The sequence below is a fragment of the Heteronotia binoei genome, chromosome 13, assembly GCF_032191835.1.
Source record: "Heteronotia binoei isolate CCM8104 ecotype False Entrance Well chromosome 13, APGP_CSIRO_Hbin_v1, whole genome shotgun sequence".
NCBI classification, from domain to species: domain Eukaryota; kingdom Metazoa; phylum Chordata; class Lepidosauria; order Squamata; family Gekkonidae; genus Heteronotia; species Heteronotia binoei.
The window spans coordinates 74,260,159-74,273,056 of NC_083235.1; the positions used below are offsets into that span (position 1 = coordinate 74,260,159).

Here is a 12,898-nt window from a genome sequence, read left to right on the forward strand (position 1 = left end):
TACTATCTCCTTTACCCTTTCCTCTTATTCTTTTCTATGGAAAACTAATAAAACTTGAAACGGGGGGGGATGAGTTCTCCCTCAAAAGCCAAAATAGGCCTGGAAGCCAAAATAGGCTTCCACCTTTTACTGACAGAACTAAGCTTGGAATACTATGGCTCCCTAGCAACAGCCACTGAGGGAAAATGGAACACCTGGTGGGCTGGGCCAATAGGATGCGAAGGCAGCTTCCCCAGTGGCCCAATCCTAGTCTATCCTGTGGGAGGGTGGGGTTGCTCTCCATGGAGATTGAACAACACACGGCTCAGCCAATGGGGGGGTAGGTGAGTTGTCACCAAGACAGCTTGCCTTTTATAGCTATAGGACTGAACAGTACCAGCCTTAATACTGATTCTTGTGGGGCACCACTCCATTGTGAGAACTGTCAGTTTCCTACTCTGTGCTACTTGTTTTTAATCCATAAGAGAACCCATCCTCTTATCCCATGACTGCTAAATTAACTCAGGAGTCTTTGGTGAAGTACCTTGTCAAAATCCTTTTGAAAGTCCAAGCGCATTATGTCGACCAGGTCACCTTTGTCTACATGCTTGTTAAAATTAAAACAGATGCCTCTATGTCAGAAATCAGCACTCTTCCAGTGCAATGGCAGTAAAATCTTGAGAACCATGGAGAAAAATAAATAATAAAATAAAGTATTATGAATCTGCCCTGTCCTGTCAAAATGCCACTACAGATAAATCTTGGCTAGATAAAGCAAAAAAAAAAACAGTTCCTCTGTTAAAATTAAATGAAGTGATGTATTCTGGGACAGACACTGTGCACTAACATCGGCTTTTTTGATTTTACTACTACATTACTTATTTGCTGAAGGGAGAAAAACAAGTTTTCTAGTTTTCTGTTTTCTGACTGACGTCCCAAAGGAAGAAAAAAAAACGATACAATAATGCTCAGTGATTACATGAGTCTAAATATAAGAGACAGTTAAAAAAAAGTTGGTGGTAAAATTCTAGTGCTAGAACTGTCTATCATGTGCTCAAGCAGTGGTCTTCAGCTGTTTCAGATCTGAGATCCACTTGTAATCCCCAGGCAGCAGCATGGACCTACAAAACTGCAAACATGTGACAGAGTCAGAGATGAGATGAAGCCTAAGCTATGACCGCACCAGTGTCAAGGTCAAGACCAAAAGAACTAGTAGAAATCACAAGCCAAACATGAGGAGGCGTACAAGTACAAAACAAGCCAGGACAAAAGCTCTCCACAGTCTTCCCCCCACCCAGTCACACAACGCTCCTCCTCATGCATCTTTTAACCCAGGCTTTTAATTAGTGACTTATCTTACCACCTTTTAATGATATGCTTTGTTTTACGGCCAGATTCCAAACCATTTACAGCTAATGCCCTGTGGTTTTCAATTGTAAGCTATCATGAGCAGGACTGTGAAAAGGCAGCATAGAAGTATTCTAAATAAACACACATAGCCTTCAAGAATTTCTTACATTTTTTACTGGAAGTGCATTTATGGCACATGGAATGATCAACACAACAGCTAAGCTAGCGACCTATTATATTTGAGTTTCTGCTTTGGCCTTGCTTGTTTGTTATTGAAATTCACTTCAGCTAGAAAAGTTTGCACGTTTCTTGCATTTCTAGTTAGACACTTGCTGCAACCAGGTACTGTACAAAACTGTTAAAAGACCCCACTAAAAACTTACAGTATTGAACTATTAAAGTTCACCAAAGGTATATATAAAAATCATCTCGGTCTTACCAAAGCAGGAATCCAATACCAACAGGGAAAAAAAAATCCAGACATTAATTCAGTAACTGAAATCCATGGGACACATTGAACCTACCAGAGCAGATTTCCATTTAAAGAATTATGAAAACCTAACAAAACCACATGAAACAAAAGTTTGATTGTTGTTGGTTTAATACTTTAATGCTGCTCAATATTCAATACTGAAATGTTTTGGTTTAAACTCCTACTAAACCATCAACATCCTAACTTTTCCCTCTGTAAAATGGAAAAGTAATTTACAGTCCACTCCTAGGTCCTCTTAATTGCGCACAATCACTATTGAGCTCTGAGACTTAACTGAATACAATAATTACAGTGCCAGTTCACCAAAATAGAAAAAAGCACACTGCAGATTATATTTGAAAACCAGATATTATTTTCACTCGTAATCCCACTTACTTTGTCAATATGTGGGTGCCAGTACTCATCATGAGTTGTCTTGGCTTTAGAGTTGTTTATTCTGGAGAAGAAGGTTGGCTTGGTCAAATACATGGAAGAGGAGCTGATACCAAATGTGAGAGCTATTTTTTGCTGAATTCGCTGCCTTAGTTCACTGCAAAGGAAAAGACAGCACCTTAACAGACTGGGACACTGTACAATGACCCAGGACCTAACAATGTTTCCTCCATTTGTAAATAGTAATGCATGGCATTTGTATAGCACTTTACAGAAAATCTATATTGCAGGAAAGGAAAGGAAAGGTCCCCTGTGCAAGCACTAGTCGTTTCCGACTCTGGTGTGATGTTGCTTTCACAATGTTTTCACGGCAGACTTTTTACGGGGTGGTTTGCCATTGCCTTCCCCAGTCATCTACACTCCCCCCCCCCCAGCAAGTTGGGTACTCATTTTACCGACCTCGGAAGGATGGAAGGTTGAGTCAACCTCGAGCTGGCTATCTGAAAACCAGCTTCCACTGGGGATCAAACTCAGGTCGTGAGCAGAGATTAGGACTGCAGTACTGCAGCTTTAACACTCTGCACCACGGGGCTCTATATTGCAGAGGAACGGCCAAAACAGTGCACCTTGCATAAAGTCATCTAGTGATAGTTCAGCTGCTTAAAGTGATATTCTTAGTATACAGTCCTTAGAATACACAGAGACAGTTTGATGTAGAGGTTAAGAGCAGTGGACTCTAATCTGGAGTTGGGTTTGATTCTCCACTCCTCCATATGCAGCTGCTAGGTGACCTTGGGTCAGTCACAGTTCTCTGTAGAGCAGTTCTCAAAGAGCTCTCTCAGCTCCACCTACCTCACAGGGTACCTTTTGTGGGGAGAGGAAGGCAAGAGGATTGTAAATTGCTCTGAGACTCTGAGTGAAGGGTGAGGTATAAATCCAACTCTTCTTCTTTTCCTGGGTGTATGCACCACTGAACAGTTCCAAGTAGTATTCTGAACAGACTTACTTAGGATGCCACTGTTAACTAGTGATCCCCAATGTAGCACGGACAATGATGATCATGATGATGGGCACGTTTCCACCACTGTAGTTTTCCTGTCTTACACATCCTTTTTAAATTACAATTTTCAGTACAACATATCCTTGCTGTGTATTAAGCCTTTCTCCTTACCTGACAGTGGGATATGTTTTAAAAGGTGTCCCTAGTGGAGGAAGTTAATTCATCTGGATCTCCAAAGATCTGAAGCTTCTTTACATATAATCTTTACAGATAATCCTGGAGAGCTGCTGCCAGTCTGAGTAGACAATACTGACTTTGATGGACCAAGGGTCTGATTCAGTAGAAGGCAGCTTCATATGTCAGATGTCCATATGACCCCATACCCTTTCCCCTTTTCTTGATTCTTTCGCACCCACTCCAACTTTATCTGGCCCCGAGTTCAGCTTTCCTTCTGCCTGGCAGACTCCACACGGGAAAACTATGCAGTGGTAGCCACAGGGCTCAGCTGCATGGTAGGGAACACACAAGGACTTACAGGGTACATCTCACTTTTCCCTGTTTCCACCCCACAACACTATTTCCTCTTTCCTTCCTCCTAGTAACTCCTATACTTAGTCTCTACTGTTACTCTGTAATTTTAGATCTTATATATTTTAATTGGTTTTTAACTGCTGACTGTCTTTTATGATGAAACCTGCCCTGAGCCTGTTCTATGGGAAGAAGAAGGACAACACAGTGACAACACAGTACCGATATGCTGTCAAGAAACAACGGTGTTAAAAAATGAATCATTTAATAGAATATAGAAAATTGCATTTCATTTCATAGATGCTTCAACAGCAAATGAATTCATACAGAAATATCAAAGAGTTAAAAAGAAAGCCCCATTAGCGATAGTCCATTCCACTGGGCGACTCTGAAGAAACTTTTCAATCTCCAACGGGTGTTCCACTCCAAATCCTTTTCGTAGTGCAGAGTCCAGCCTTAGATATCGGCTACAAAGGAAAAACCACCTTCACGTGACCGCCAGCGTTTCATCACGTTTCACTGTTTCCGGCTTTTTCATAAGCCGATCAAAAATCCTTATACAGCAATCCGCTTATCCCTCATACATGCCCATTTTCAAGTTCTTAACTGACGGTCATCAGTTTACTCAAATTTGATCGGCTACACATGTCAGCTTTTGGAATAACCTCCTTGGAAAAGACATGGTGATAAAGAAGTTACTGGGTTCAAGAGAAAGATGGGTAAGGGAAAGAAAGATACTATGCAGTTTCTTTCCAGGCCCCTAAATTATGGCTAGGATGACTTTCTCTCCTCTGCACAGGGTTTTGGATCCCTACAGTATGCTTCCTCTTGGCTATCAGAGATAGAACAGTGAATGGTGTGGAGATGTATCCAATAAAGTTGTCCCTCAATAAGGGCTGGATTGTTTGTGGTAGGGTGGGGAGGGGCAGAAGAGATTACTGCATTAGCAGCAGCCTTGATAATATTCTATCTTCTTCTGATTTAGTTTGTCTGCACAGTCCCTATTTACTTTGAAAGTTATCTTCTGCAGAGCTCCTTCTCTCCACTTGTGGCTGCTTGCATAGCTTAATGACAACTTGATCTAACGCCACAAGATATTTCCCCCCTGTACTATTAAACAATCTGGTACACTGTTAAAGTTCTACATTTTCCATTATGCAAACTGATTGTGCAGTCCTTCCACTAGACCCACCCCAATACAACTTGTAAACAATTCAAGCATCATGCCACATTTAGACATGCCCTTTCCCAAATATAGTTATAAAATGTTAAGAGGCACTTTATCAACATAACTAAATGGTATTGGATTTATATCCCACCCTCCACTCCGAAGAGTCTCAGAGCACCTCACAATCTCCTTTTCCTTCCTCCCCCACAACAGACGCCCTATGAGGTAGATGAAGATATTGGATTTATATTCTGCCCTCCACTTCGAAGAGTCTCAGAGCAGCTCACAATCTCCTTTACCTTCCTCCCTCACAACAGACACTGGGGCTGAGAGGGCTCTCCCAGCAGCTGCCCTTTCAAGGACAACCTCTGCCAGAGCTATAGCTGACCCAAGGCCATGCCAGCAGGTGCAAGTGGAGGAGTGGGGAATCAAACCCGGTTCTCCCAGATAAGAGTCTGCACACTTAACCACTACACCAAACTGGCTCTCCAGTTGTATTAGAGGGTTGATGGAAGAGAAAAGTCACAATTACAGGGTTTTCTTACCTGTATAAACGAAAATCTTCTTCTGAAAATATATTGTGGACTTTATCCCCAAAATATCTGCAATCAGACAAGTAAAAACTAAGCCATCCCCTCTGGAAAATGCAAGTTAAATCTCTGCATCAATCAATACTTAAATTCTCTTTGCAAACAATAAAAAATTTACTCAAATTGCATCTCATAATATGTAATGATTAAAAAATCAAAAATTCTAAAATGACAAGTATGAAGAATAGTGCATCCATAAAGGCAGAATGCCATGGTACTGGTATTTAGTAATGGGGGGGGGGGGGGCTAGCACTATTTTTTAAAAAAACGGTGCCCCAATTCATTTCTTTCCTTTATTATAGAAGCTGACAAACTCTACTAGAAGAACCAGCTCTTACATCCAGCACCCGGGTAGGCAGCGAGACTGAAGGCTCAACTCATTAATAAAATGTTATGTGACTTATGCCACATAACTTTTGGCAAAGGCAAATAGACCAATTTCCTACAAACCTCAGCCTCTGCTTCTCTTTACTAATACCTAACACTTGCTAAGAAACCAGAAGCATCAAAATCAGCAGTGCCCAAGAACACAGAGACCAAGAGGCAACACCACATTACCTGTACATGTTAACAAAATGCTTTCCCAAAGAAAGCGCTCCAGAGTGCAAATCCAAAATTGAAGCCTGGGAGGGGGAGGGGATTAAACAGAAAGAAACAGAAATCAGTTAACTGAAAACAAATGAGTAAGGCTGTTTACTTTTATTTAAAAGAGTCATTTCCATCTGTAGGCTAGATCCCTGTTTCTTGGGGTCCTAAATATTACATGAAGCATAAAAACTTATTTTCAATACTTTATTTCTTGACCTTTGCATCTCAGTCAGTTTATCTAATTCTCAATACGGCCAAATCTGTGGATACTTAAAATCTGGAGACTGGAGCCATGAACAGACAAGATAAAGGTTTCTACAGACCTGAAAAACACCCCTACACAAGGGTGTCAACACCCACTCCCTTCCCAAACAATAGAAGCAGTGTCTGTAGCTTTACTAAACTAATGCCTTCCGTGGCACCCTTCTTAAATCTTCGTTCGCGAAGTCAAGCCGAGAGAGAGAGCCTTCCGTGGCCATTGCTAGACAATCACACAGCACTGCCACCCAGTGTTCCCTCTAAGCTGAGTTAGTGTGAGCTAGCTCATAGATTTTTAGTCTCCAGCTCACACATTTTTGTCTTAGTTCAGGATGGATAGCCCCAGAGCGCAATCATTTATACAGTAGCTTACAACTTTAATGCCAGTAGCTCACAACATTAATGCCAGTAGCCCACAAAGTAGAATTTTTGCTCACAAGACTCTGCAGCTTAAAGGGAACACCCTTCAAAGCCTGGTTTGTTAGTAAAAGGTGGGGGAAGGGCAGAATCTTTTTCACGGCTGTTTTGACCCTAGAGAAAGAACTAATCAGAGCCCGGTCTGGAAGCAACTGCCAGGAATCTTGATACTCATCTAGGACTGACTGCTTGCTACTGGTCAACAGCAGCAAACTCACAAAAGACGGAATGGTACAGCAGTTACAATTCCAGACTAGGATCTGGCAGACTCATATTCAATCATCACTCTTACTTATTTCCATTGATTTATACTTCACCCCTCCCGCGAACGGTTTGGGGCAGCTTTTGGAAGCTCTTTTCGAAGCTCATTAGAGCCGGTGCCACATTCTCAGCCTAACCTACTTCGCATGGCTGTTGGGAAGATAAAATGGACCAGAGGAGTATGTGCTTTACTTTGGATCCCCATTGTGGAGAAAGAAGAGTATAAATGAAGTAAGTAAATTATACATATGGGCAGGCCTCATTTTGAAGAGGAGCTCTGGAACCTCTAAATTTCATTCTTTTTCTTTCTTACCCCCTCCCCTGCAATACTTGCTTCTGGGCCCCATTGTTCAGATCCCACATGAGAATTATGCTGAACTCTTAAGATTTGACAAACTTTCTAATATTTTTCCCCACAAAAAATTGGGAAATAACCAAAACATGTAAAGTAGACAGATGGAAATTTTCAACAGGTCACTGTGGTTGCCAGGGCCGTAGCCAGGATTTCGAAGGTGGGGGGGCCTATACATTTTTCAGGGGGCACTCAGTGGCCCCACCCCATAGCCTTCCCTTCCACTCCCTTCAAATAAAACTGCCGTACACAATTTGGGTGATGGGGAAGGGAGGGCAGCAGCTACTAGAGCACCACCCAAATGACTGGTGGCAGCAGCAGACACCAGTCTCCCCACCCCCAGTTAAAGGGCCCCCACACGCTATTGGAGTAGAGGTGAAGGGAGGGCAGCAGGGATGAGAGCGGCAGTTCCCTCCCTGTCACTCTTGTCACTGCTGCCCTCCCTTCCCCATCACCCAAAACCTGTGTGGAGTGGGCAGCAGAAGCAGCCCCCAGTCTCCCACATGCCAATTAAAGGGTCCACTGATCAGTTGATCTGCGGGCCCTTTAACTGGAAGGCCACGACTGTTTCTGCTGCCACCTAGCCCGTGAACTATTTAGGTGGTAGGGAAGGGAGGGAAACTGACAAATGTTTGTCCTTGCCCCCCCCCCCCCTTAAAGCCAAGGAAAACCAGCAATTCCCCTCTCCAGCGCAGGCTGAACTCAGCGCATGCTGCAGAGGAAAACTGACAAGTGTTTTTCCTTGGCTTTAAGGGGTGGGGGAGCCACCTCTTTAAAACTAAGGGGGAAAGGCGATTCCCCTCTCCAGTGCTGGCTGAACTCGGCCCACGCTGCAGAGGAAAACTGACAAGTGTTTTTCCGGGGCCTGGTGGTGAGGAAGGGATGGACTGCCCTCCATTCCCTGCCACTCAAACTGTGCGTGGGCTGACCAGCAGCAGAAGCAGTTCCAGCCTTCCGAGCCAGTACATCAGCTCATCAATGAGTGCTTTAACTGGCCAGCGGGAGGCTGGGGGCTGCTTCTGCCACCCACTCCCGCACAGCATTTGGGTGACGAGGAAGGGAGGGCAGCGGGAAGGAGACTAGAGGCCCTGGGGGCTGGTGTGGGTTCAAAGTTAGGGGGCTTCGCCCAGAAGTTTGGGGGGGGGGGGTTATGCCCCCACAGGTCCCCTCATAGTTACGGGCCTGGTGGCTGCATAGGAGAAAAGAATTTTAAAAGTATGATGGGAGTAAGGTTTTAGTAAGACAATTATAATTCAAGAAGCATTTTAAGGTAGATGCTGAGCTGATATAATTTAGTACACTCTCCGGTGATGTCAGGGGTGTGTGGCATATGCAAATGAGTTATGCTAATGAGCTCCGGCACCTCTTTTTTCTACAAAAGGATCCCTGCATATGGGGGGAGCTGATAAGAGGGCTGGCTGGTAGGTTGGAAAGAGACAGAAGTAGGGATATGGGAGTTCCCAGGAGGAAGTAAAGAGGAAACAGTGTGTGGAGTGGGATACAAAGGTAAGTAAGGTGCCCCCACAAGTCATTGCTAGTTCCACCCTGGATACAGACTCAGCACATTTTGATATCTCCTAACACTACCTATGGATCAGCTATGATGATCTGATGCTAGTATTAATGAAATCATTGTAAGTAGCAATGCATGTGAATAGAACAGAAAGAACATAGATAGAATATAATGCTTAGACAAATAGTGCATTTTAAAAGTGCTTTTCTCTGGCTTGACTTAGCTACAAAATCGAAACTGCATTCTATGTTTGACCAAATGCCCTGGATATATTAGCAATGCAATAAAGATCCCATTTCTCCTGGAACACAGGGCAATTTAGACTAGCAGGAGAATGGGAGAATGGGTCTTACAGGATATTGGTATGGCTATCAATCTGCTCCCCGGAACATTCCAATAGGTAAGGGCATGATTTAAGGCTGATGTCTGGGTGAGATCATCGCCAAATGGCCTGGAATCAGGGGAAACAAACAGGAAAGTAGAGCAGTTTATTACCCTTCCCAAGGTGTCAATGCATCTTTACTGGATGGGTAAACAAGATCTGGTTCCACCAGGCCCAAAATTCAGATCCACCAATGGCGAGAAGCCAAGCCATATAGTGCTGTTTTTGTACCCAATAATGTTTGTTTGAATGTTTAATGTATGCACACATCACCAGGGGTATAAGATCCTTGGTCATCCTTTGTATTAGCTGGAAAACTTGGGACGTCCTGAGGTTTTATTGAGCCTTGTGGGCCCAATATCTCCCTACCAGTACTGGTATTCTAATAAAAGCCTTTTCAGTTATATTCTCTACTCACAGGACCCTTCTGTGTGTTTCTTAATAGGGCTTGGGAACACAAGGGTCTGCAGACTCTATGCTACTGAGGCTGGTGGCCAGCACTTCACACCTGGAACCAGTCTGGAGGCTGACCCCACAAAACTGGGCCAAAGTTTTCCTGGATAGAGCTTGCAAGGGGAAGGAAAGGAGGCAAAACTAAATTGGGGGGAGGGATAAAGGTAGATTGGTTGGTGGATGGGAGCAGGAAAAGGAATGAGGCTATGGGGGCTTTCAGGGAAGAGAAAGAAGAAATAGTGGGAGAGGGAACATGAAATCACCCAATTCTTTTCTTCTAAATTATAACCAAAGAAAATTTAACATTTAATGTACATATATTGGTTCTTGCAGTTACAGTTGCTTCTAACTTGAATTATCTTGGTTTTCTGAATTGCAAAGTATCCATGCATTCCTCCCACAAGTCCTCGTGGGGCCCCCACAAACTGATACAAATTCATAGTAGCTTAACCTGTTTATTATTCCAAAACTTCTAGTAGCGATTATTTAAAAAAAAAACTTTTATTCTTTCAGCTTTCTGAAACAGCCCAAATTTAGAAAGGGAAAGAAAATGATTAAGCTATTTAGTACAAGGCTTATTAATCCTGCTTGCGGGGGCGGGGGGGGGGGGGCGGGGGAAGCAAACAAAGCAAAACAAATGGCTGTGATAAGCAACCTTTCCTTAAAGGGAAATTATGAAGATGAAAATTAACTGGAAGAAGGAAAAAAGCAGTCCTCTGCAAGAGAAAAGATTGACTGTTGGATGGTGAGTGAATCTCAGTAATACAAAGCAATTTGCTAAATGAGCGTCCTGAAATGATCTCAAGCAGCAATTACTTTTTGCCAAAAGCTATGTCAAGTGCACAAGTTTGCAGGGCTGAGTTCTGCTCATCAGAAGTGTGGGTCAGAGGTTTTCTGATGCATCTATGCATTCATAAAAACTTCCGATCGAGATGGGTGACCCTTGGAACAGCTGAAGGCTGCTTGCATACAGTTTATGAAGACGGAAGTTCCACACTTGATATATAACCATATCATTCAAACAACAACTTCCTATTACACAATGATGTGTTATCTTGATGCACAGGATTCAATACCTCTGGAAACTTGGGTTTGGTCTTAGTACTGCCCTAGCACCAGGGATTCCAGGGCTCAAGCCAGCAGCCTCAAGGAAAAGGCTGGTATCTCACTTTATGATTCATTATGAACGATGCGTTCTCAGATGTCAGCGTCCACTTGAGGCGCAAAAACAGAACAGGGACATTCAATGCTCACTGTATAATTGGTTCTAATATTAAGTCCTGCCAATATCAGGGAGTTTGCGTTTGGGAGCAAGGACACAGTTCCACTGGTTCTTGAATTTGCCCATAGAATCTTTGGACCCCAAACTAATAAAAACAGGTCTTGCATATTATCCTGAGATAGATTTTCTTCATTATTTGTGACAAAAACGTTTCTAAGGTAATAACCTGCAGGAAGCAAGTTGTATAAACATACTTAAGGATAATTCCAAACTAAGAGTTGAGTTATTGTACAATATGGTGTCTTGGGGACAAGTTTGTGATGCATGACTTTACATAAGACTATAAAAAGATGTTGATTTATGTAGTTTCTGAACCTATAGATTTCAATTATTATTGAAAGTTAAGGACTTCAGCCAAGTTTCTCTCTTTAAAACCAAAGTTTAGATCAGGGGTGTCAAACATGCGGCCTGCAGGCCCAACCGGCCCCCCCAGGGCTTCAATCGGGCCTGCAGGGCCCTCTTCTCCCCCCTGCTGTCCTCACCCTGTGAAACTCCGAGGCTGCCGACATTCCCAGCTCCTTCTGTCTTCTCTTTGCAGAGGCTAAAGCTGCAAGGAAAATGCGGAACAGATTTTCTTTCAGGCTTCTGAGCAATGAACAGAAAATCCACTCCACGTTTTCCTTGCAACTTTGTCTATGTGTTTCAATGGAGAGGAACTTGTTTAACTTCCCAGCGTTCCTACGGCCAGCTGAAGCTTTCTGGAGTTGTGTCCTTGCAAATCAAGATGTTTTGAGCCATCTTTGTCTCTTCTCAGTGGAGTGAGAACTAGTGCCTACTGAGTACTCTAACTTGGGAACCCACAGCCAAAGGGGGGATATTACACTGGACAGCCATTGCTATCTGAGCAGACCCAAAAGGGGTGGGGGAGAGAAGCTTGCAATGTCTTGTCATTTAATGTTTTTCCAGGCTGAGAGCATGTTATTTTGTTAAGTTTCTGCTGTGATCCTTGTGCATTTTCTTGATGCTTTATTTTTAAAATTGCATTGCAAATCCCCCCTTTCTGTTTTAACAAAATATTGCAAGAGTTTTAAGTATGTTTGTATTTTAAGTTTTAAAAATGATATCTTTAGTTGTGTTGGCCTGTGTCCTCTATAAAGTCTACATCTCTGCTATCTGAGATTACATTTTAGGACACTCATGGCTTAGCCCCACAAAGTCCCATTTATGTCAGATTCGGCCCTCCTAACAAATGAGTTTGATGCCCCTGGTTTAGATTGTAATAGTTTTCCCTGTTGTTCTGCATGCATTACAAGCCACAGATTCCACAACCATGGTCCCTTCATTTTCAAAATGTACTCTATGATTCACATAGCTACTGCTATGATCAATTCAAGATGTGCCTTACAAAATCAATCCAACGTGAACCTGAGTTCTGTCCATTGACTGCCTTTGGTGTAAAAACCTGACCAAAACTGAGAAAGATACTGGCTAAGCAAGCTGACTTTTGATTACTGGGAAACGAACTCTACATATCAGTCTTCCACCCAGCTATATGCTACCTATACAGATCCAACACGGGAGAGGCGATCCTGGACTTGGTCCCAAGTAATTCCGAAGACTTGGTGAGAGATGTAAAAGTTACTGCGCTGCTTGGGAACAGTGACCATAATGTTATTGAGTTCAACATTTGTATAAATAGGGAGCTGCCCAAAAAGACCAACACGACCTATTTTAATCTTGAAAGGGGTAACTTCTCTGAGATGAGGGGCATGTGAAGTGGGAAGTGAAAGGTAAAAAGGGTCAAAACCCTTGGGGAAGCTTGAAGACTATTTAAAACTAGAGTCCTAGAAGCTCAGATAAAATAAATATTGCTGGTTAGGAAAGGCACAAATAGACATAGAAAAAGGCCTGCATGATTAACAAAGTAATGGAAGCTGTAAAAGCTAAGAAGGATTCCTTTAAGCGGTGGAAA

At 42.9% G+C, this 12,898-nt stretch overlaps 1 protein-coding gene across 1 annotated transcript in view; it reads right to left on the reverse strand.

The window, feature by feature from the left end:
- The window catches only part of OGFOD3 (2-oxoglutarate and iron dependent oxygenase domain containing 3), a 67,802-nt gene that overhangs the window by 18,674 nt on the left and 36,230 nt on the right, over nucleotides 1-12,898 (reverse strand). Inside the window, exons 5-7 of the mRNA XM_060253407.1 lie at nucleotides 6,039-6,103; nucleotides 5,436-5,492; nucleotides 2,198-2,351 (exon numbers count right to left, since the gene is read on the reverse strand). Of these exons, the coding sequence (XP_060109390.1) occupies nucleotides 2,198-2,351; nucleotides 5,436-5,492; nucleotides 6,039-6,103 (276 nt within the window). The remainder of the gene's footprint in view (nucleotides 1-2,197; nucleotides 2,352-5,435; nucleotides 5,493-6,038; nucleotides 6,104-12,898) is intronic.